Source organism: Lissotriton vulgaris, chromosome 3_1 (genome assembly GCF_964263255.1).
Source record: "Lissotriton vulgaris chromosome 3_1, aLisVul1.2, whole genome shotgun sequence".
In the NCBI taxonomy this organism is placed as follows: domain Eukaryota; kingdom Metazoa; phylum Chordata; class Amphibia; order Caudata; family Salamandridae; genus Lissotriton; species Lissotriton vulgaris.
The window spans coordinates 432073641-432099775 of record NC_141689.1 but is presented as its reverse complement, the minus strand read 5'-3'; the positions used below and the strand labels follow the sequence as shown (position 1 = coordinate 432099775).

Sequence of the window (26135 nt, the reverse complement as noted above, 5' to 3'; positions counted from 1 at the left end):
AGCATGAAACGCGTCAGGCAGCTGTTTATTTTCACAAGACATTCTTTCTGCTTTGCTGCACCATCATGAATTAAACGGCGAAATTTACCTCCTGTTTGTGGCTCTCCTTCATGGGCAAACTTTTGGTTTGGATATATATATATACATATATATATCTTTTTTTTTACTTCTATTTTATGTACCGTGGGACTCCCACTTCGACGACGGGGAATATTTAAGCATGTGAATCTATGAAAGACACCCCTAATACTGGAGAAAAACAGTTGAACTGTAACCACTCAACAATCCACTGAGAAACATTCGAGAGGGACGAGTTCCTGGTAACAATGAATCCCATGACACATTACAGGGATAGTTAGTGGAACATCAAACCCACTTTCATTAATGAACAGGACACTGAAGAACATTAGAAAATGAGGAATCTATATCAAAATTGTATTTAAAATCAAAATCCTAATCTGGTGGAAATAATATGAAATAAAACCAATTCAGAGTTCAGATGGTTCTCACCTGCATACCTCTCTGAACAATAGGGATTATGTACAAAATAATAGCAAGGCCTGATATTCTTGCCATTCATGACCAGCTGTACTATTAAGTACAGCGATCAAAAGACAAGTGCCTCTCTTCCAGGTATCCTTCATTTAGAATCGTGACATGATAATGCACGGCCTATCCCATTGTCGCCAGGAGAAAAGATTCCATTCTAGCTCCTCACTCTTTGTGTCCAGCGTTTAACCCCTTGCATGCGTCGATGGACCCCAGCTCTCCGACGCCGCAGTGCTCTCGTGAGCGGGGGCTGCCCGATCTGCGCAAGTGTGCAATTTTGCCGCACTGTTTATTCGAAGATTTTCAACAACAATGAAATAGCGCTTTAACCCATTGGGCACGGCAAAATTCCATTCGTGCCCAAGGGGCTAAAGCGCCATTTAATTGTTATTATATTGTTATTGAAAATCTTCGAACAATTGCCCTCTTACTTATTTTACATTCTGTAAAACTGTATTCTTTTGAACAATAAATGAAACATGTCCGTATCAACCTTTTAAACCATCTTCAGAAATCAATAACAAATAGTGTAATATAAAAGAGTCAGTGTTTACATTTAAGACTGCAAATATATTCAAGCAAACTGGATTATCACATTACAGAACAATCACAACTACATGTGCCTTCTGTGAATTATATTCACCTTTGAACAAATGACTGGCATGCAATTCAAGAGTGGAGTAATATTGAAGGGAAAAGATATAGCACGGATAACACTACCCTCCAAAAGATGTCTAACATGGCTTTAAGAAATGCTGCTTGGAAGTCGGTATATGGAAGCATGGGAGTTCTAGTCGCTCAGGCTGAGCTGGTTGACCGCAGGCTGTGGGGGTGGCACCAGGGTCGGAGGGGAGCACCTCTACCGGGGACGCTGGCTCGGACTACTCCAGAAGCACAAACTCTGGATCCAAAGATGAGGATCCCTGAGCTGTGTTATGTGCCATTATACTGCTCAATAAAAACGATTGATTCCAAAGATGAGGATCCCGAGGGAGTCAGAGGCACCTAGAAAATTTGCCTCTCAACGAATGTTCCATGTAATTCTTTTGCCTGATTGGTGTGCTTTGATTTGGTGACTGAGTAGGCCAAGGAACAATGTTGGCCTACTTTGTCCCTAAGGGCCACTCTAAAACAGTTTTGCTTCCCTTTCCTTAATTGCATTGGGGTGTAATGCTGAGGCATGACTCAAATTGTCATGGCCCGACCCAGGCAAATAAGTGTGAGGGTTATGGTGGCCATACAGTCCCTAGAGGGATTACAGCCCAAACTCATTGGGGGAGACATCCTAGCACAGCACTAATAGTTGAATTTTTAAGTGCCAGAGTACGAAGAATTCTCAAGAGAAGAAGCTCCAGATCTGCGTTTAAAGCTCAGAACAAAATTAATGTTGTACCAGGGTGGGTGCTATACGTCTTTAATGGCTGTGACGAGCATCACTCCCAGAGCTGACACTGCCAGTTTCAAGAGCTTTGAAGTTTTCGGCTCCCGTCTGACACCTGGGATAATTAAACAGGTGAGAAGTTTGCAGGTAGAAGCAATGTGGGAACATATGTCTAACTTTGTATATGATAAGATATACAACTGTAAACTGTCAAATCCCTATACTCTGGTTCTGAAATGCTAGAAGGTACAAGAGATGCAGAACCGAAGTTGTAAAGGCCATCTTCTTGGAAATGGGAAGAATGATATCAATGGAGGTTTGCGTGAAATCTTTGCCAATTCACATCATTATTTCAAAGATGGCTGCAATTTTGTGAGGATTGATTGGACAAGATGGAACATGATGGTATGATAATCAATCTCAGCTAAATATTAGTAAAAGAAGTCCCATAGCAATAGTCACTTAAAATCTAGTGCTCTTCTGTTTTTGGACACTTTCATTCTATCAGGTGCATAGTTTTGTTGTAGCAGCATGTTGTTTACCTGCCATCCACTCAATAAAGAGATTGTAGTTACACTTTTCACATGTTGCACCCATCATTCTTATGATGTTGGGATGGCTGAGGTGATTCATCATTCGAATTTCTTCTCTCAGGGCTTCAACCACTTCCTCTTGTTCTGATGATGTGTTCCGCACATATGTCACCTAAATGAGAAATTGTAAAGAACTAATTAAAAAAAAGATCATGACAAAAGGTATTACAGTTTTAATATATGCCATGTTTGAGTACAACGAAATACAAACTGTCCTTGCCTCTCTAAGTCAGAAGTAGTCCAAACAGTTCAACATCTACTAAGCAACGTGTCCCACTTTACTGAATTTACCCATCAAATCTACCATTTACAGCAAATCCTCAATGATGCTTATTCTTATCCGTGGATGGTCTATCAAAATAATTTTATTTGGAAATCTTCACGGTTTTAAATTATTATTATTATTATTATTAAAAAAATGTATAGAGCGCGTAGTCACCCTGAGGTATCCCAGCGCTAAAAAATCCCTACACCAGTGGGGGCGGGGGTAAAAGAGGGAAACAGCAATTTTGGACAGAAGCACTTTTAGACAGAAGCAATTAAAAATAAAAGTGGTTAAAAGTTGTTTTAAGGGAACAAGTGAGTTTTGAGTCGTTTCCTGAAACGTAGGTAGTTTGATTCTTTCCTCAGATCTCGAGGAAGGGCGTTCCATAGGCGCGCTGTGTGGATCGAGAAACGTCTTCCACCAGTGCTGGCTTTTTTGAATCTGGGCACGGTGATGAGGGACTCCTTGTCCGATCGGAGAACTCTAGGGGCTTTATAGGGTTGTATGTATTTCCTCAGAATGGGGGGGCCCTGATTCTGCACTAGCCTATGAGCCAGGCTTAAGGCTTTGAATGTTATTCGTTCCCTCACTGGAAGCCAGTGAAGGAGCTTCAGAGCAGGTTTGGCTGAAGCTCTGGCAGGAGTATGCGTGAGGATACGGGCGGCAGCATTTTGAATTTTCTGCAGTTTATTTAGGGTTGCTTCTGGTGCGCCCAGGTATATAGCATTGCTATAGTCAAGCCTGGACAGAATAAGGCCTTGGACGAGAAGTCTTTGCGATATGGGTGGAAGGAGGGGCAGGATCTTTCTCATCGATTTGAGTAGGCCGAAGCAGGTGCCCGTTACTTTCTTGGCCTGCGTGGTAAAAGAAAGATCTGTTTCAATCCATACTCCCAGGCTTTTTACTTCCTGTTTGGGAGCAGGAGGGGGGCCCAGACAGGGTGGCCAGGTGTTCAAAGGGAAGGTGCATCCTTTCTGACCCAGAAGGAGAATGTCCGTTTTAGAACCATTCAGCTTTAAGGCTGAGTTATTCATCCAACCTTGGATCTGCGTCAAGCAGTTGAATAGGTCCGCTGGCTGCTGATTAGGGTGGGAAAGGGAGACAACTAGCTGTGTGTCATCCGCGTAGCTGACCATGCTCACTCCGAACGGGATGACGACCTCCTCCAATGGGGACATATAGATGTTAAACAATGTGGGGCTCAGGGAGGAGCCCTGAGGCACCCCACATTGGAGGGGTGTGTCGGAGGAGCGGTTGTTATTTTCCCAGATCTGGAAGGAGCGTTGGGCCAGAAAGGAGGAAAGCCAGGATAGAGCGGTGCCTTCTACTCCTACCTTCTTGAGCCGTTTGACCAGGAGTTGGTGGTTGACGGTGTCGAAGGCCGCGCTCAGGTCGAGGAGGATCACTGCCACTGATCCTCCCTAGTCTAAGAGCGCTCTGGCCTCCTCCACTGCGGCCAGGAGGGCGATGTCAGTGCCCTGTCCTGGGCGAAAACCTGTCTGCGAGTTTTTTAGCAGATTATTCGATTCAAGAAACTGGGAGAGTTTCTTATTCACCAGTTTCTCTGCAATCTTGCTGGTCCCGGGGAGGAGGGATATTGGTCGGTAGTTGGCCAGTTCTGCTGCGTCAAAGGAAGGTTTTTTTTAGCAGCGCCTTAACGACTGCCGCTTTCCAACTAGGGGGGACGACTCCCTGTTGAAAATTGTATTACATACAGGCTTTATTTCATACACTAGCTTCACATAGGGAGTTTTCTTTTCCTTGCGCCAGGATACTCTCGAGTGACAGAGCGTGCTATAAAACACTCTATAATAATAATAATAATTGTGTATAATGTCCTTGAGGAAAACAAAAACTTACGAAGTTGAGCAGGCATCAAAACAATGTGAAACAAAGAATACAGAATAACTAAGCATGCTTGCTTCCATCAGCCTCACCATCCTTCAAAATGCCCTTCTTTGTTTTTTCTGTCTATGAGGCTACAGGACAGGCAGGCCAGCTAGTCTGATCCCGGTGATCCACTTCTAGTCCTTGGGTAAAAGTAGCTTCCAGGCCAAGCAGAAGGCCTTTTAAAAACAGCCTGTCTTTCTCTCCAATTCTCCATTTTAAATTGTGTTCTGCGAAGCTGGCTGTGAGAAGTTTACAGGTGACGCAACCCACTTTTCCTTAAGTCGAATTACTGCACCAGTGCTCATTTATCTCAGAATTCTCAATACTACAAGTATTTCGAGATAGCAGAACTCCTTCCCTTGAGTAAAGCTCACTATTTGTCCCCTTAGTGGTGAGCCTAAGAAAATCAGAAAGCCTCCTTCTCTGTCATGGAAAACCAACCACAACTTGTTCTGTATCAAGATCCTTTCCTTTAGTAAGAGCAGGCTGGGAACTGGAAACCAAGGAGACTAATGGCAGATGGGGTACAAAAGGGGGTGGTGATGGACGGAGCATCTGAATCAATCAAACACTCACACCTAGTCAAAAGATCTGGGTTTAATCCATCACCGTTCTTTAGTCCACTCTGCCACCCCAGTTCAGACATGGCTATATGCAAATCAGTCTGAACAGTCCAGCCCAAACTGCAAAGCCATGTCTTCCCTGGACAGGAAACAAGCTTCCGAGGACCGGTTTCTGGCATTCCAGCCATCTTCAGCCCGGCTTGCTTGAATCCAGTGGCAAAGTGACTAATGGCAGATGACCCTTAATGTATCAGCTGGTGCTGGCCTATACTTTTTCTCTATTCTAGGATTTAGCACCCTAAACCGTACTGGATCTTTAAAAATCTCTGGAGCATGTTTAATGACTCCCTTGGTCATTGGTAATATTTGGGTAGACCTTTGTGACTGTTCGAAAGTGTCTAACAAGAAGTCCTCCTCAATGGCATCAGAGTGCATAGGAACCCCATGGTAAAGTGCAGCTCTGTTTAATAAATGATTAAACCCAATACTATCCTCTGTAGGGGAAGGTTATGTTGGGTAGTACTGAGGATCAGGGATGTCTGGTGCATTATTTGGTGCAAAATTATATGTATCATCATCCTTGGGGTATTCTGTGTTGATATCCTCATCTAAAGGGTATGTATGTGGCTCTGGAACATCATCCCCCCCACCTAAATCATACTCCTCGTCAGTGTGGTGTGATGATGCAGGAGATTGAATAGGAGAAGTTATAGGTTCCACATATGGAGTAATAGGGGAGGAAGAAGGTGAAGGAGAGGAAGGGTGCATTGGAGAAGTTGCACAGTCCTTTTTGACAGGAATCACAGGTGTAAGTGGTGTGTCTGCTGGTCTCTTTTTATAAGGAATTGCTTCCACATGTTCAGTTTTTGGATTAATATGGACCTTTTTCTGTCTAGGATCTGTCTAAACAGCTCTTCCTTTTCTATAATCTTCTTCGGCGTCGATTTCTTCGGAGCCGATAGAGGTTGTTTAGTGCTCTTTGCCTTAGGAGTAACTGAGTATTTTTGGCAAGGTTTTCGGTGCCGAAGGTTGTTTAGTCTTATCTGGGTCTTTGGTACCGATATTAAAGGTTTCGGCGTAGAGATAGGTTTTGCTGGGCCTGTGGCGCCCGAAACTGGCTTCCCCTCTGTTTTTTTAACCGGAAGGTTTCGGAGTTGAAGCTTTCGGGTCCGGTACAGGTCTTGGCTTCGGCACCGATGGCAGGGGTGCCAAAGTGTCCTTGTCTTTGGGCGTTTTATTTATTTTCTGTGCAGACGAGTCCTTCGGTGTTGAAGGATGTTTCGGTGCCAATGGAGGAGGTGTAACTGGCACATGGTGTTTCTTCGGTGCCAAGGCACCGGACGGCATATTCTCTTTCCTCGGAGCTGGGCCCGAAGGCGGGGCGTTAGAGGGTAAATTTCGGTCTCGACTGGGCCCCATGGCCGGAGTGCTGACCGTTGCCTTTTGTTTGGGTAATGTCTGTCGTGCAGGGGCAGATGTACTCACGGGTTGTCGAGATGGAATCGAATCGTCCGAATCCTCTGCCCCCGATATAATCTGGAGATCAGGCGAGTCCTCCTCTGCTCCGAGTGGAGCCTCGTCCTCGGAGATATCTTCGATAGGATATTCGTCCTCGGAGAAGTCTTCTTCGACGATCTCCTCCTCAAAGATGGGCTCCGGTGCTGGTGCTGATCTCCTCATCTCGTGTAGACGGGCCCTCCGATCCCGGATGGTCTTCGATCGGAAGGAGGCACAGGCTGTGCAGGTCGACTTGTCGTGTTCTGGTGAGAGACAGAGGTTGCAAACCTCGTGATGGTCGCTATGAGGGAATTTTGCTCGACATACCGGGCATCTCTTGAATGGAGTTCTGTCCATGAGACGTAGGCCGCACAGCGCCGATGGGCCCAACGGCCCGCGTCGCCGCACCGGAATGTAGCTGGTGATGTCGAAAGTCTATTCTATGTCGAAAGAAGTTTGTTTAAAGTTTCTCGCTTCGAAAAATGCAGAAAAAGTATTTTCTAACCGGAGTGGAAAACTTTCATTCGAACCCAGTGGCGGAAAAAAACAATCTGAGGATGGAGTTGATGACCATGCGCAGTATTGTCCACGGGAGGAGACACCTATCTCGGGACTACAAAGACTTCTTCCATTAAGACAACAACCTGCAATCATCCGAGCCCAACACCAGGTGGCGATCTATTGCTAAATTTAGGATCTGCAGCTCATATGCCTCGAACATAAATTACGCACCTAAGATAACCCCTGATCATCCTCTTGGTAGCTTCGGAAAAAGCAATATGGCTTATTTATCCCAGTGATAATGTATAAAGTATTTGTGCATACACAGACACACACACTAACACTACACACTACAAAAGGTCTTGCCACCAGTTTAGAAAAATAGCCTGCATTTATCTGAATAAAATAAAACTACAATCTGCAAATCAAGAGATCACTTTTCAAAGATTGAATCATGTGTAATGCTGCTTGGAAGACGGTATATGGCAGCATGGGCGTTCTAGTCGCTCAGGCTGGGCTGGTCGACCGCAGGCTCTGGCGGTGGCACCAGAGGGTGGAGGGGTGGCACCTCTACCGGGGACACTGGCTCGGACGACTTCAGAGGCACTAAATCTGGATCCAAAGATGAGGATCCTGAGGGAGTCAGAGGCAGGCACCTGGAAAATTTGCCTTTCGACGAATGTTCCATGTAATTCTTATGCCTGCTTAGTGCGCTTGAATTTGGTGACTTCGAGTGGGCCAGGAAACAAAGTTGGCCTACTTTGTCCTCATGGGCCACTCTATAAAACAGTTTTGCTTCCCTCGCCTTATTTGCCGTGGGGTTCAATGCGGAGGCAAGACTCAACTTGTCATGGCCTGACCCAGGCAAATAAGTGTGAGAGTCAATGATGGTCATCTGTCCTCTGCAGTTCCTACAGGGATTAACGCCTAAACCTGTTGGGGTAGACATCCTAGCACAGCACTTATAGTTTATAGTTTAATTTTGAAGTGCCAGAGTACGAAGAATTCTCAGGAGAGGAAGCTCCAGATCTGTGTTGAAAGCTCAGAAAAAATTTACGTTGCACCAGAATGGGTGCTATATGTCTTTAATGGCTGCGTTGAACATCACTCCCAGTGCTGACACTTCCAGCTTCAAGAGCTTTGAAGTTTCGGATCCCATCTGATGCCTGGCATAATTAAACAGGTAAGAAGTCTGCAGGTAGAAGCAATGTGGTAACATATGTCTACCTCTGTATATGGTAGTATATAAAACTGCCAACTGCCAAATCTCTATACTCTGGTTCTCAAATACTAGAAGGTACAAGAGTTACAGAACCAAGTTGTTTAGAAATCAAAAATAACTCCAACCAGGGCTATTTGATCACAGTTGACGACCCCACAAAGACAGTCTAAGCTCGAAGGAGTGAGGAACGGTTACAGAGTTGGGCAGATCCCAGAACAGTACCTTGCAGGCATCAGGAAAAACAAAGATTATGCAAAACACAGAGGAGGTGAGACATCGCGGAGGCAGGTGAGGGGTCCGTTCCTTACTGTCGGGAAGGTGAAGTGTCAATTCCTTACTGCTGTAAGGGAGTTGAGGCTGCTGTGGCAGGCGCGGTACCCAAGTTCCTTACTGTGGAGAGGCGTAAAAAGTCAGGCCATAAGGCTTCGGCTCCGCAGTGTTGATGCAGAATCTCTGGCATCGGCTGGGCCTCAGCTGTCGTGCACGTAGGGGCGGTGCATCGTGCTCTTCACGAGTGTTGCCCTTGGCTCCGCTCAACTCAGGCCTTTGGAGAACCTTGGAAGCAGGATGTATAAAACAAAGTCCAGTCATTTCATTGCCAGTACAGCACAGCAAACTGGAAGTCCCTCCTGTCAGCTAGCCAACTCTTCCTTGAAGAATGCCCTCAATCCTGAGTATATGGTGTCACATGGTGTTCAGTACTTCTACTCATTTCAGCCTTTGATGTAGGCAAACTTCAAAGAAAAGTCTTTACAGTGAACAAGACCGTTCCTTTCACTGGTTTCAGACACACTATGTGGAGGTGAAAACGATTAAGGTGTCCGTGTCAACGGCTCCCACCACCTAGCTCAAGAATACCAATCAGCCTGGTGATGGGCCATCAGGATATGCAGGGCACACCTCAGCTCCCTTTGTGTGACTATCTAGATTGAATGCACAAACAGCCGAACTCTCATCCTAACCCAGATGTGCACTCCACTGACAGGAATAGGCACATAATCTTTCTATAAGAAAATGCCAAACTCCAATTTTCTGTTAGCTCCCAATTGGCAGATACACTTGTAAGATGTTACAAGCCCTTGCTGTAGTTAAAAACGAAATTAGCAGTATTTCATTACCAGGATATGCAAAACACAACAGTAAATGCCATACCTTTTAAATACACTGCATCCTGCCCATGGGGCTACCTTGGGCCTACCTTAGGGGTGTCTTGCACGCAATAAAAGGGAATGATGCAGCCTGGCAAGTGAGTGCACGTGCCAGGTCTACATGGCAACTGCACACAGACACTGAAATGGTAGGCTGAGACCTATTTGTAGGGCTACTTATGTAGGTCGCACAATCCAGTGCTGCAGGCCCACTAGTAGCATTTGATTTACATGCCCTGGGCACACATGGTGAACTGTACTAGGGACCTAGTAGTGAAACAAATATGCCAATCATGGAGAAACGAGCCCTATCGTAGCGTGCAAGTAGCGCTTGTGTATTGGCTATGCGCCAGCTGTTTGCCGCTTGTGATGCTACTCTTTTTCCTGATGCATCTATTAATTTTGACTCCTTATCAGGTGGAGGGGCTTCTCCTGTAGATAATGAGTTCGCTCTTTTCGAGCGTTTGTAACTACAAGCGAGTCTAGCGGTACCTGTCCCTTGATAAATATTGGGTCCTTTGGAGCTGCCTTATATTTTTTATTAATTCTTGGGTTTAACACCCTAGCCCTCACTGGGTCTTTGAATATGTCTGCTGTGTGACTGAAAAGACCCTTCAGCATAGGTAGAGTGCCTGATGTTCTTTGTGCAGTAGGTAGTGTTTCTAATAGGAAATCCTCTACTTGAGGTTCTGTATGTAGATCTACCTTATGATATTTTGCTGCTCTATTAATTAGCTGTACAAAACCTGTGTTATCATCAGGTGGTGAAGGCTTTGAGGGATATAACTGTGGGTCGTTGTCCTCATCTGACCCTGCGTCATAATGCTCCCATGGGTCTTCCTCATCTGGGATAGTGTCATCATCCCCATGAGGTTCTCCCTCCCCTGTATCACGGTCTACATCTGTCTGAGGTGTAGATGGTCTTGGTGTAGAATGTGGAGGAATAGTTGGCATAGTGTGAGGAATAGGAGAAGAGGGTGTGGCTCTAGGCCGAGGAGAAGGAGGAGGAGTTGTATTTGTCCCCATTGTTCTCTTCTTAGTAGGAATAGCTTTGTCATCTAGCTGTTCATTCTTCCTCTTTTTTGGTGATTTTGTCACTACTTTGCCAGTTTATGGATCGATAAACAAAGTCTTTTGTTTTGGATCTGTTTGCTGCTCCTGTGTCGGTACCAAAGTTTTTTGTTTCCGAAAGGTGCTTTTGCTTCCGATCGTCAATGTTCGGTGTTTTCGGCACCGAGGATCTGCTAGATTCTGATTTTTTCGGTGTCGAGTGAGTTTGACGTCGAAGCATGTTTCGGTTTCGACATGGAATGTTTCGATGCCGAGCTTTCCCTTGCATGGAGCTTCGGTGTCGAAGTCGATGTCGACCGTTTCTCGGATCCGACATGGTGGGAGACCGAGAGTTTCGGTTTCTGTTTCGTTGCCGGGCCCGAAGGCGGGGCGTCGGAAACTCTTTTCAACGGTTTGACCGGGCTCGAAGGCGGGGTCGTTTCCGTACGGGGTCGGTTTTTTGGTAAGGGGACGTCGTCACTCACGGTTTGTTGAACGTCGAATTCCTCGACATCCGACTCGTCCACTTCCGACCCAGACTGTTCTTCATGTTCCTCTTCTTCTTCGAGGTGCTGGTCTTCGAACAGCTCCGGGATTGCCATCGACTGCATTCTCGAAATCTCGTCTCTTCGAGCTCGACGGTTTCTAACTGTAGACTTGGAGGAGAATGCTGCGCAGGCTTCGCAGTCCCTGGATTTGTGGTCAGGTGATAGGCAGAGATTGCACACCTCGTGTAGGTCCTTGTGTGGGAACTTAGCACCACACGTTGGACATTTCTTAAATGGAGTCCTTTCCATGGACTCCGGGCTTGACTACGTCAAGAAAGGCCTCACGTTCGTCGATGTAGACTAAAGTTTTTCTTTGATGTTGGAGTCGAAACGCGTCGGGATGGAAATGCAATCGCGATCGATAATACCGTCGAATTGGAAAGGGAATACGCGCCGAAATATCACTTCTTCCCGAAGTCGATCTGGAGCGCTTCGATCCTCATCCGAACCCGATGGCGGAAAAAAACAATCTGAGGATGGAGCCGATGCCCATGCGCACTAGCAACCAAAGGAGGAGTCACCAATCTACAAAAGACTCTCCAAGAGAAAAACAAGTGCAATCATCCGAGCCCAACACCAGATGGCGATCTATTCATAATGTACCATCTGCAGCCCATATGCCTCGAACACAAATTATCAATACATTTTAGACAGAAAGCACTTGCACTTTAGCACTGATCAGCAGTGGTAAAGTGCCCACCAATGTCCTAACATCAACAACAACGAAATGCAGCACAGTAAAAAACAGGTGGTCCGAGGCAAAAAGGCAGGGCACGCCAAGAGGTGCCAGGTCGAACAGTGTTGTTTTTACTCATTCATCCTATGCAGTCTTTTTCATCAAAAATCTATAGTCGATACTGAATTAAACTTTGGATAAATATACTCTGCTGTTGTGACCAACTGTATATGACTGTCCTTGCTTTTTACTAATGATTACTCCATTCTCCCTTCCTCCCTCACCCTCCCTATCCCCTTTTTACTCATACCTGTCCAGGCAAACTTCCCAGGCACTCGTTCCATCACCTAGTCCGGATGAGATCCCACTATCTCTCGGCGATCGAAACGTCGTCGACACACGTCTCTAACTCTATACTTCATTTGTATTACACTACTGAGTCAGGAAATCGGCTTATTTCCTTGTACCTCGTCACGGTTTCCTCACTCACCTTTTGTATAAATTGTGCTGTATATTATTGTTTAAATTCATTTCTCTTATCTGTTTATACACGCTTATACCCCAATTTTTGATTGTGAAAATTGTGTTATTGTGCTTATTGTACTTGTCTGGTACCCTTGTTTTTCCCAATAGACATTTAGCCTGGGTCCCGTCTGACCTTTGGGGTCTCCTTTTATTTTGTATGTAGGAGCCACGTTTTTCTCCTGGTGATACAAGAGGATGCATACTAGGATGATGGACGTGCTGCCGAACCTCCGGACTAAGTTGTAGACCTATCTCAATAGGTAATTTACGAGAAAGGAATGGGACCTGACTAGAGTGTACATTCAAGTATACAAGCAACACCAGATTCAAATTCATACAATTTAATTACCTGCACTGACATACCTTACACCCCACAAGCTAAATGTGATGTTACAGACTACAGATTTGGGATGCCCCCAGTGTACAGTCACAGATATGGATATTTTGCACATGGTGGTGGTATGCCCATCTATTGGGAGGTTCTGGATGCAAGTCAGAGATGCTAGAGCACGCACTGTACAGGACCCAGCTATACAAGGTAGAGATCGGTCTTTTGGGGTTGCACAGGGGGCCCCCTGAAAAACAACCAGGAATAAATTCCTGAACTTAGCCCTGGGAGTAGCCCGCCGGGATATCGCACGACACTAGAGATCCTCGACAGGCCCACTACATATTAGGTGGAAGCCAGTCGTCTGCTGGGCACAGGTGGAAGGAGCGACTCTCAGGGAGGAAGAACGCAGCGGGCTCCGCAGGGAGCCCCTTCCTGAATGGTGGACGGATGTGGTGAGACAGTAGTGTGGCAGCAGGCTGACGCTTCTGAAGAGGATCTCTCACACAGAGGATCGCGGAGCACACTTCATGGCCCACAGTACAGTACTTTAGCATAAAACCGGGGATAGTAGTTGCTAAATTGTTGAGCTAAGAGCTAGTGTTTATTGGCCCATCAGGGTGTAGGATATGCACAGGAAATACTGATAGAGAAAAGGGTTGGCACTCCTGTGTGGTTTACCTAGCTGGATTGACACGATACCTGCACCACTGATAGGATTATCGACTCATGAGTGTAACATGAGAATATGTATCACTAATAAATTGATAAAATTCACTGCTGAACATGCAAAAATTAATAAAGACAGTTTAAAATAAAAATACCAACTTTACTACGTAAAACACAAACGTAACAAATTATAGCGCACTGGTTCCCTACCGGTTGCAGGATGTACTAACTGAACTTCAAACATAATGATCCTCAATGTATGAAAGTAACTTAATAAATGAATAAAGGAAAGAATGTTGTGCTTTATGTTCATTTAGTTGCATAATCTTTAATAATCTGCAATGGACACTTACTTGCTTCACAGCCATCAGTGTGCCAGTTCCAACATCCTGAGCTTGATAACAGGAAGAAAATGCTCCCAAGCCTATCTGTTGACCTTTCAACCATTCATTATCCTCGCGGTAGTGGTCCTTTGCTTTGGTATGGCCAGGCAGAGTCTCCGGTGTCTGCAATTTAAGGACAGCTTTGACATTAAAACTTAAATAACATGAGGAGAATGTGAATCGTAATGGTGCTTAAAAGCGTACATTGTCTTTTATCAAACCTCTAGCAATTTTAATATCAGTAAATGAGGAAAATTGATTGAAACTGCTGCAACATGCAATTATAAATATAAACCTTGCAAAAAGCTCTAGAATGTAGGAGCAAAATGTCTCAAAAGGAGCTAAATCAGATGCCTTCTCAAACATAAAAACGTGTATGTTACACAGTGCTCTTCCCCAAATAGCCTATCTTTGGAGTAACAATGAAATTTACTGATCTTTAGTGACAGAAGCCTCTGAAAGTTTTTCAAAATGTTTAATAAAATAATTTGGACTTTAGGATCTCACACCAATTGTACTGAATGTGACCACATCAATCATTTTCTTTTTTTTAGGCCAACAAGGGATGTCACAGAACCTGGTTGATTCCCCAGTGCACATTTTATTCTTTGGTTCAGGGACTCTGAATACCTATATCTAACGCGTTTGCAGATGACATCTTTTTATGCTCTCATGTGTGTGGAAAAATGTATATCAAATTTGCTACAACTCACATCCTTTCCAAAATGGCATTTACCCATTGCAACAAAAAATCCTTAAGGTGGTTAATACCATGCACTGCCTTCAAGGTTCTATTCAAATGAATGGAGTATCATGACTCGCCTTCATTGCATTCATACTTTGTTTTCTGTCACTCAAAAGCTTGCTGATGGTACAACTAGTTTCCTCGGTCACACAGGTGGTGTTCTGTGTGAGAAAGTATTCATAATAAGTCACTACGCTGAACTCATCACATTTTATTAGTCAGGGCTACCATGGATACAGATGTGCGGTAATAATTTTCTTTTGTATTTTATGCCACTATGGCGAGTTTCAGAGTTCTGAAAGTGGGAAGTAATGGCACAGATTGGTAAATACTAATGCAAGACCCGGGGGCCGACTGTGGGCAGCGATGCTATCATACACAACGGCTCATTAATATTTGGAAATGAAAAGTAAAATCCATCCAAAGTTAAACAATCTGCATTTAACTGCATCCAAGGCCGTCTATACTTGGCACCAGGTCTGGATTAAAGGTCTTTGCCTAGCAAGTGTGGAGAAAGCCTGTATTCTGTACTCATTAAAGTAGTAGATTTGTCTCGCAAGAGTGGAGCAAACCGGTATTCTGTTCTCATTAAAGTAGTAGATTTGCCTAGCAAGTGTGGAGCAAGCCGGTATTGTGTACTCATTAAAGTAGATTTGCCTAGCAAGTGTGAAGCAAGCCGGCATTCTGTACTCATTAAATTAGTAGATTTGCCTAGCAAGTGTGGAGCAAGCCGGTATTGTATATTCATTAAAGTAGATTTGTCTAGCAAGTGTGGAGCAAGCCGGCATTCTGTACTCATTAATTAGTAGATTTGCCTAGCAAGTGTGGAGCAAGCCGGTATTCAGTACTCATTAAAGTAGTAGATTTGCCTAGCAAGTGTGGAGCAAGCCGGCATTCTGTACTCATTAATTAGTAGATTTGCCTAGCACGTGTGGAGCAAGCCGGTATTCCGTACTCATTAAATTAGTAGATTTGTCTAGCAAGTGTGGAGCAAGCCGGCATTCTGTACTCATTAATTTGTAGATTTGCCTAGCAAGTGTGGAGCAAGCCGGTATTCCGTACTCATTAAAGTAGTAGATTTGCTTAGCAAGTGTGGAGCAAGCCGGCATTCTGTACTCATTAATTTGTAGATTTGCCTAGCAAGTGTGGAGCAAGCCGGTATTCCGTACTCATTAAAGTAGTAGATTTGCCTAGCAAGTGTGGAGCAAGCCAGCATCCTGTACTCATTAAATTATTAGATTTGCCTAGCAAGTGTGGAGCAAGCCGGTATTCCGTACTCATTAAATTAGTAGATTTGCCTAGCAAGTGTGGAGCAAGCCGGTATTGTGTACTCATTAAAGTAGTAGATTTGTCTAGCAAGTGTGGAGCAAGCCGGTATTGTGTATTCATTAAAGTAGTAGATTTGCCTAGCAAGTGTGGAGCAAGCCGGCATCCTGTACTCATTAAATTATTAGATTTGCCTAGCAAGTGTGGAGCAAGCCGGTATTGTGTACTCATTAAATTAGTAGATTTGCCTAGCAAGTGTGGAGCAAGCCGGCATTCTGTACTCATTAAATTAGTAGATTTGCCTAGCAAGTGTGGAGCAAGCCGGAATTCCGTACTCATTAAATTAGTAGATTTGTCTAGCAAGTGTTGAGCAAGCCGGTATTCTGTACTCATTAAAGTAGTAGATTTGTCTAGCAAGTGTGGAGCAAGCGGGTATTCTGTACTCATTAAAGTAGTAGATTTGTCTAGCAAGTGTGGAGCAAGCCGGCATTCTGTACTCATTAAAGTAGTAGATTTGTCTAGCAAGTGTTGAGCAAGCCGGTATTGTGTACTCATTAAATTAGCCTAGCAAGTGTGGAGCAAGCCGGCATTCTGTACTCATTAAAGTAGTAGATTTGTCTAGCAAGTGTGGCGCAAGCCGGTATTCTGTACTCATTAAAGTACTAGATCAAATGATGTTAGATTGTAGACAACTGCTAGTGGCTTACCCTTTCTTGGCAATTGTCTTTAAGGATGTTGGACAAAGAAACCCTAGTGTGAAATACCGAGTTATTCCAGGTGTCTATCAGCTGTACCATCCACCCGCACTTTATCATGACCTTTGACTTTAGATCATTACCAGTGATTCAATGGTTCCGGTTTCCATTATGCATGATATATATTCATGTTGTATCTGGTGGTCTTGCAAACAGTGTAGGTCATTTGCAGATATTTGTGTAGTCCTGCTCCTATCTGACTAGGAACGTTGCTCCTGAGCCTTGGGTAGCCTATCAATATCGCTACAGCAGTAGGGCTCCTGAGAGAAAGAAAATAACTAGTAATAATGCATGACCCTATAGCTAGATCCATTTAGAGTGCCAGGACTTCGAAGAAGCGATAAATGGTCAAGGAAAAAAAGGTTAGACCTGGTTTCTTTGATTGTTCCATTTATCTAAAGAGACTAAGATTAAAGCCATGGGTGCTCTAGGTGCACAATTCGCCTGTGCTGCTTTCTCCAAACAGGATTCCCTGTAGCGCATCCATGTGGATGGAATTCTCTTCCACTACATATCTGCCTTGTACGGGACTTTCAGACAATTCAACAGTCTATGAATACTTCGGATTTAGAAAAGTATTTTTTTGGGAGGGCATTAACTAACAACTGTTCTGATTTTCCCCTTCTAATGAATATATTTCTATTTATGGACATACTGTTGTCTGTTACTTCATTTTTGTTAATATGGCCCGTTACTCTAAGATGCATTAACTACATGTTGAAATAAAAAATAAATGCATAGTGGGGGGAAAAATTCCCCGAGACAACAGCTTCCCCAGACAAGAGAATTTGAAAGGACTTTGCGAAAAGTATGGCACTACGATTCAGTAAAAAGTAAATATGCAGGAAGTGATTTAGATTACTTCAAGCAATGATGTTCTTTAAAGACACAACCACATATCCTCGAAATTAATACTGCTTGAATGCCAAACTTTGAAAGCATCAAAAACATGCTGTGCAACAACCGTTTCCAAGAATTCCTAGACATGAAGCATCTGGGCCAAGAAAATTTAAAGTGGTTGAAGAATACAAACCAGCATAGCAAGTATCATTGCTGTGACACCGTCTTTAAGAAGCCTGGGGAAAGCAAACTGATAAGGCATTAAGAGTCAATAAAAGGCAAAACATAATTAGTTTCTTTTGTATGTGGCAAAAATAAATGTAGCTTTTAGTGTTGCACTCCAATGATTCCTGATTAAATTTAATTTAATATTTAATTAGAAATTAAGAGAGAATCCTACTTCATCAAACATATGGAGTGGTCAATCAAACAACGGTGGAAGTTTTATATTGAGGAACAAAATGGTTACTTATCGGTAGCAGTTCTGCAGTTCGAAGAATTTTCAGGATTCACATGCTATGCATTATTCTGCCATCTAGTGGTTGGGTCCGGAATTGTCAAATGTAGTCTCATCTTTCTTTTCTTTTAAGTCGAACCTGGGCAGCGCTGCTCTGCGAGGCATGCTGTGTTCAGGTAAGAACTTGACGCTCCGCGTACATTTTTCATTGGCTTGTGTCATTGTCCTTTGGAAACTGTGGCTTTTTTATTGCTCAAGAGGTTTAGTAGTCCCTCATTAGTATCGCCTATGCTCATTTTGTAACCTCCCGTGAGCAGACCCCCTCTTACATGTGTTGTTACTCTGTAGCCTTTAATTACAGCCTCCGAGCACTATTTGCTTAAATGGTTTTCTCCTAAGACACGTTCTCCCCCATTTACATTTTTTTCACAGCACGCTCATACAGAGGCAGCCGTGCCTTTGGTTTATTTGCAAAAAGAACAATTGATGGACAGAATGCTGAACAATGTCATACATTCACCCCAGTACATAAATCTGGGCCTAAATCCATCATTTTTTTGCTCCCCATGCCATTCCAGTTTAGACCCAGCCATATTTAAATCAGTCTTGACCCTGTTCCCCAAGGGAACAGTCCAGCCTGAACTGCCAAGCCAGGTCCTCCCTGGAATAGTAACAAGCATCCTAGGAGCGGTTTTGGGCTTTCACCCCATATCAGCCAGGCTAGCTTGACTGCAGTGGCATGGAGAGCATTTATGCGGCATTGAACGTGTGTTTAAAAAAAAAAACCTGTAAATTGCTCCATGCCACACTTTCACTTTAATGGCGGCCACACCCCTTTCCTTAGAAGAGCCGCGCCTAAGGAATAGGACGTGGCCGACATTCAAGTGAAACCGCGGTATAGGGTGCTTTTACAAAAAAGCGGTTGTCAAGTTGAAAAATAAATGCTTCTTTTTGAAAAAGCCCCCCATACCACGCTTTCACTTTTATGGCGGCCGCGCCCCTTTCTTTAGACATGGCTCATCTAAGGAAAAGGGCACGGCCGACATTAAAGTGAAAGTGGCTCATGGGCGCTTTACAAACAAGCATTAGTAAAATGCAAGACCTATTGAATTTCAAATGCTTGTTTAGTGGGTGTTGACCATTTGGGCTCATGCACCTCCTAGTGTGACCTTACAGGTGCCCCCTGGAAACCCTGCAATGTATCTCCATCTCCAGATTATTTTTTCCACTGGAGAATGGAGGTGTTAGTTTGCTTTATTCTGTGCAATTTTTCTCTCTTCCTGTGCTTTCTTTACAACTCTACTGGTGGAGATGGGTGAGCCGCATGAGACTCCAGAAAGGTCTTCAAGCTGAAAGACTACTCCTACCAGAAAGTACCCATTTTGTTTTGCAGTGTGAATCTTTTCTGGATTCACATGCTATGCATGAATTATATAGCATTATTTTATTCTGTGAGTAGGCTGGGTTCTTTAGTGTGTTGGTCCCACTTTTGCCTTGGATGTGTAGAAAGAAATGATTAGTGAAAGTGATGACCTGGTGGCTGCTGCACTATCACCCACACCCTACTTCTCAGGAATTCTAACAACAACAAAAAAGGCAACCCTACTCAAAAAGAACCAGGGCTTTTAAACAATATCAGAAAGAACAGTCGTTTTTATTGGAAATATAGATGTATAATTGATGCAAAAATGAGATCAAGTGCACAATGAGACGGTTGAAGGATGTAGATAGTGAAAGCAACATAAAGTGGTCAAACACTGGTTGTGGCAAAAAGAATAACCTGTATTTGACAACACAAATGCAAACAATGCAGCGTCCCGCGTGAAACAGAACCAGAAAACAAACCAGGAAGGATGATACAAAAATATAAAAAAGAACGACATGTTTACAAACTAATAAATGACCAATGGAATTGTTTTTAAATATCTATTGCAAGCGAGCCCTGTTTGTTCCTACACAACATTATAATTTGCCCACGCCTGGCCTTGGCTGTTTTTCTGAAAATGTGGCAGCATTTCAGGACATTTTTATTTTAATGCAACTGTTTTCCATCGGTGTTCTCACTGAAGTAAAACAACCTGTGTAAGCTGATAAGTGTGTTAGCATTCATTATAGTTTTGATTTTTGTTAGCTTTAATTCCCACTTTAAATGCATCTACATTCAGCACGGACTAACAGCTTTCATGCTGGGTCCTCGTGTAATCTTTATGTCGTTCAATCAAAATAATCAAAATAATGTCTTACTCCACTTAGTCCTCCATCTGATTAAGACTACACACTATTCAGAGTTCAATTGTCAGGTTAAGAGGGGGCAACCGTTTCTCCATCAGAAGTCTCCTCCTTTACGATGTCGGGGTTTCGATCTCAATGGACGTGTTTTATTTGAAAGGAAAACGGAGCCAATAACACTTCTTAGTGTGCACAGAATGACTTAAAATGTACCCTCACCTGTTTATCGACACTGATATGCTATCTTTACTTGGCTGTTACATATTCTATTACAACGGTGACAAACAAGTGTCTGCTAAGAAAGGGGTACCACAGTGAAGATGTTAAAAAGAGATCCTTGCAATAACTGCTGCACACTGATCGGGTAATTGGAAATATATTTTAAGTGGAAGGGCACTTTATACATTTTAGTGACTTGTTTTCCCTCTCTACTGAACGCCCCACAAGATTTGAACCTTGAAATTAAACTGAGATGCACTATATCTTATTAACAACTAGTTTGCCAACTGCATTAAAAAGACAAATATGGGAAAATGTCTATAAACTCAGCACTTATGCATGATCTCACAGAGATCTGCTATATCTGTCAATCATTTATGGCATTAGCTACACAAGAGAACATTATGGTTTACTTTCTACACATGTACACTTCAAATGTTGGCACCATTCAGAAACAATGATGAAATTCAGGCTTTTTGCGATTTAAAAAACAATAAAGGGTCATAAAGGGGGCTCACAGAACACTTTCTAATAAAGAATTACAAACATTCCCATATCTACTTTAGAAAAGAGTACATCCATATACTTACATCCTTCTGAATAATGATGATATCTTCTCCATTTTCGACCTGTAGCTGAGGAATAACTGGAAGAGCATCTTGAGAGGCAGACATTGCCATCACAATATTCAATGCTTCTTCCTCTTCAGCTTCCATCTTTTCCTTGCACTTTTGATTATGGTCGACATCATCTTTGTAGGTATCATCGCTTTCAGCCTGTTCTGGAGAAAGAACTGCAACTTCCGACTTGAAGGTCACTGTGCTGCCACTTTCTGGCAGGGATGCTTCCAGCAGGTCCTCAATACTCGAATGGAGTTCGGAGTTCACATTTAGCGGACACTTTTCATCTACTGGTGTGAACACAGAGTCATTACTGGGTATGACAGCATGTCCACTACTACTACTACCACCACCATCACAGTGTGAAAGATTCAAGTCAAGAGTCAAATTGCTTTTAGAAACCTCTTCATGCTTGCCAGTGTCGCCAGGTAAAGGCCGAGATGGTTTTGGCCGGTGTATATGACTGGAAGGCATGGCTCGTGCCTGCGTGAAAATGGGGGAAAGCTTTTCAGTCTCTTTACTCCCTGAAGAATTGTTTTGAATTTGTAGGGAAAGCCGTCTCTGGGATTGAGGGGATGCTGAAATTATTTTACAGGGAGCAAATGCCTGAGGTCTAGATTTAGTAACATCTGTTACAGGACCAGCTGGTACAGATGGAGTGGAAGGAGAAGGTAATGTTGGGAATGGTGATGGGGGTTGAGCAGACGATGGAGAGTTCAAACACTGACTGAGAGGTCTGCGCTTAGTCTGAATTGCTGGCTTTGGTTGTTCGGTGGGACCTGAAGAAAGGGGAGAACCAGAAGAAATGCCAGCCAGTGTGTTCATGTCCTCTGGGCTGGTATTTAGTTTCACATTGTTCAGTGCAGCTCCAATTTTCCCCGTCAACAGAACCGTATTAAGAGGGGAATTATTTGCTGAAATTTCAGGAGAGTTCGCTGGAGCAGACGGCTGTACAAAGCCATCATGCCTCCCTTCAAATGTTGGTACATTTTGAATGCCCATTTGAATGTCTTCAGCAATTTCCATTTCTTCTGCAATGGCCATCAAACGCCGACGCATTCGTGCATAATGGGTTGAGCTAGTCATACTCAACATATCCAACAGTTTTACGTAGACATGCGGCACTCTTGCAACCATTCTTGCGGCACTCAGAAACACCCTCCGTGATAACTTTCCAACCATGGAGTGAGAATTGTCTATGGAATGGAGGGCAAAATTCAAAAGCGAGAGCAGTTTCTTATACCTGCATAAAAGAAAATTAAGAAAACAGTAAGTATATCACAAAACAAGAATTGCGACTTTTGTATGCCGTAATAGATGAGGTAAATGGGATGCACCAAAAATAGAAAAAACAATAGGAAAATAGCTGCTATACCCTTGCACTGTAGTTTTTGTTACACTTAAGTAAGCTTAATAGAATGGCCCACTTCAGATTATTAGAATGGTTTTAAAACTATGGTTCGTATTGAGAATTCTTCGAAAGTCACTTCGGACTCCAGCTCTCAGAAGTTTCGCCCCCAGAAAACATGTGCTCAATTACCCAGAATCCGAATATACCGAGGCAGTTCTAGACATAAAATTATAGAACGTGTAATAAGAGAATACACATTTTGCATATAGACTGAACAAGAGAATTGTACAGGAAGCAAAAATGCAAATTTTGATTGGTGAAAACAGGTTTGTGGCAGCTCCAAAACACAAGGATTTTTAATAAACCGTTTGTTTTGTTTTCTTCAATTTTCCATCTCACCCATTTCAATCTATCTTCTAATCATGCTACTCTTTATATCACTTGATATCTGTTACATTCCAGAACTTCAAACCTTAGCTAAATATATGTCTAATATGAGCAACCAATCCGGACCTTTCTCAATACCTTTCGTTTCGATCATGACAGCAAGATTATGTGGGCTAATGTTCTTTACGTTATGAATGCTGGAATGGAAGTCCGTTCCAAGCAACACTGCTGCCCATGTGTTTGTGCAAGCCCGATAGAATACTCAAGGGGCCTATACACATTAAATTCATTTTATGGTAACTGTGCAGAATATGCCAGTTCAATCCAAGATTTAAAAGACAAAAAAGCTGGAATCACAAGGGATATCTGAAATTAAATCAGTTTCAAAATCTGCATATATTTAAAAAGACATAAGAATACTAAGGGTTTATTTTCAGGATGCCACACTCTTTCAAGTACCTGTCCACCACAGCTTCAGCTTGCAAGACTTCAGCACTGTTTATATGTGGATAAAACTCGTCTGGAAACTCCAACAATAGTCTATCTATGAGACAGAGCCGCCCAAGAAGTGCTTGCCAGTTGTTAGCCTCTGGCTGTGTTCCAAGAATACAATTTAGGACAAACTCCACACCACCTATTCCAATGGACCCTAACACATAAAAGAAATAAATGGTACGTTAGTTGTGAGGAAATGTTCAGACCTAAATCTTTCATTTACTACTTCACTTTATTTCATTCAAAGTACAGCACAAGCAGTGTTGCAAAATATTACCACCATTTAACATTCGCATGCAATACCCACTTAAGGCGGCCATCGCAACAACATTTGCATAATTGTAGGAAACTGGGTTTCTGTTGCAGCATCACCCACTTTTTACCTGGTTTTGATGCAACTTTGACTGTAGAGTACTTGGTCCCTGCTAATCAGGTTCCCAGTACCAGTGTTCTTTTCCAAAAACTGTGCCATGATTGGCACAACTTCAGACCCCCTTCAAGTCCCTAGTAAATGGTACTCTAGGGTATGGGGACTGAAGAGGGTCCCCTAAGCACTCCTCTCCAAGGCCATGCCACTGCCACTGCAGCTTGCATTCTTTGGTGTAGTTAAAAGCAAACTGCCTGTGTGCCATGTCCAGCAGCACTGGCTAATGTATGGGCCTTATAAGCCCTAAGGCAGGGTGCACTATTTCTCAGGTGTGGGAATATCTGCATGGGCAGATATGCCACTTCAATATTATTATTATAAGTGCCAGGAAAGCCTTGAGAGTACCTGGGCTGGAAACTCAACAACTCGAGTTCCCAGCACCATGATGGCTTCACTGAACCAAGGAGTGTTTGGTACCAAACAACTCCTCTTAATGAACCCACACTGATGCCAGTGTTGGATTTATTAAAACATGTACTCAGAGGGCACCTTAAAGGTGCCCCCTGAAAACCTACCAACCTTAGTGTGGTTTCTGATTGGCTCTGGCAGCCTGCCACCACCAGACATGTTTCTGGGCATCTGGGTCAAGAGTCCCAGCCCTCTGAGGCCAGAAACAAAGCCCATCCTGAGCAGAGGTGTCACACCTCCTCCCCCAGGATGGGCCCACTGCTCGAGAGGGAAGCTTCAAAGGCCTGCTGCCTTCGTAATGTGATCCTAGCCTTTGTTGCTAGCAGCAGATGGCCTGACCAGGTTTAAATCCCCACTTTTGGTGGGAGAACCGGTGGCAAAAACAAGCTAAAATAGAAGGTGTGCCCTCCTTTGCCAACTCCACCCCTCAAGTGCTTGAGGCAAAGTTAAGCACCCTTTTTAGTGCCCACCATTTTGAAGATGGTGGGACTTATCCAATCAGGGATAGGGCTATGCCCCCCTACAGAAGGGTGGCTTAATAGTGGGTATAGACACCTACTGAAATTGGTCCCTACATGTCACTCCCCTGTAACACCCCTAAATCTAGTATTTAGGTGGCTCCCCCAGAAAGTGAAATCCGATTTCGACAACCTAGGATAAAGAGCCTGCAGGAGCGAAGACACCAACTGGCTGGGGTACTGCCCTAAAAGCCTGTTTGCAGCCCTCAAATATCCTGCTGAAAAAGAGCGACTCGCCCTGCAGACCAGCGACCTCCAGAAACCTGGAGGACTGCCTGCCTTCCAAAAAGACTCAATCTCCAGTGGACGTGTCCAGAAGAAAACAGCTGCAAAGAAAAATAACTGGCTTGAGGACCGGTGAAACCACCTACGGATCTGGAACCACCTCTGCAGCCAACGCCCACAGCCCAATTCCAAGAGGCCCACCAGTCCTGCAAAGGTTCCCTAGTGCTTCTGAGCCCAAGTCCATCCTGCCAGACTCCTCCTTGACGCCTACAGCCTCAACTTGAAGACTTCCTCTGACCAGGACCTGCCCCGGTAGCTGTTTTACCAACATCAAATGCCACTCTTGCACCCGAAGCTGTTGGGCCTTGGGGAGCTTTGCCAACTGTGTCCCTAGGTCCACTAGCATCTCTACTTACCTTGGCACCTGTGGGTTTTCTTTGACCCATCTCCTGGCCTGAGCCTGCAGCCTTTCTTCAAATTCAAGCTTCCATATTTTTTTTGCACTGGGCGCCCTTTGTGGTGTTGGCACTATGCAATCAGCCGCCCCACTGCCGATGAGGGTGCGAGTTTGGTGTTGCCCTGTGCCCCCTGTAATTAAATTAACTATAGTAGATTGACCCCTGACACAGCTTTACTGACCTTTGAACAGTGCATCTTCAATCACCCCCAGTCACCATTGGTTAACATTGTGTGTCCAACCCTGACTGTGACCTCTGCCAATTGTTCTTGTGCCGCTGGTGGTGCACCTATGGTCCGAACTTGAATCTTGCCTGGTGCTGACCTTAAACCCTGAAGACTGTATTTGTGCATCGTGTACTTAACTGTGAAACTGCATTCTTGTTTTCCTCCTATAGGATTGTATTGCATAACTGAAAAATCCACTTTTTTTAAAGACTAACGTATTTTTCCTGGAAAACGTACTTACTTTTTTGCTAACAACTTGTTCTTAAGATAAATCTTGAAAGATGCTTATTTTTTTAAAATTGGTATAGATCTCCTTTTTGAGTTGTGTGTCATTTATTAATCAATGTGTGTATAATAAATGTTTTACACTCTTCTGTGTTAGGCCTAAGGCTGCTCACCCACACTAATACAATTAGAGCACTTTTGGTTTACATTGAGCCCAATACACTACTGAGGGAATCTCTGGAATCTGTGCACGATATAACCACTTTGTGTTATACCATATACAGAGCTAACTTCCTACAATGATTATCAAAACAGCCAGTACCTTACCTGCATGCCAAGATTAGGTAAACTGCACCTTGGAAGATGTGGGCCTAATGAGTGCAGTGGTTTAGGTCTCTAAACAGATAACCAACCTAATTAAAGATGGCCTGGGCGGAGAGAAATACTGAGACTGCCGTTTAAGGAAAAACACTGTGTGAGATGGTAACTAAGTACA

The 26135-nt window shown here is 43.7% G+C and overlaps 1 protein-coding gene across 1 annotated transcript in view; it reads right to left on the bottom strand.

The window, feature by feature from the left end:
• Positions 1 to 26135, bottom strand: part of MAP3K1 (mitogen-activated protein kinase kinase kinase 1) — a 493522-nt gene that overhangs the window by 105276 nt on the left and 362111 nt on the right. The window contains exons 13-16 of the mRNA XM_086960650.1: positions 23117 to 23306; positions 20890 to 22162; positions 13759 to 13911; positions 2473 to 2635 (exon numbers count right to left, since the gene is read on the bottom strand). Of these exons, the coding sequence (XP_086816776.1) occupies positions 2473 to 2635; positions 13759 to 13911; positions 20890 to 22162; positions 23117 to 23306 (1779 nt within the window). The remainder of the gene's footprint in view (positions 1 to 2472; positions 2636 to 13758; positions 13912 to 20889; positions 22163 to 23116; positions 23307 to 26135) is intronic.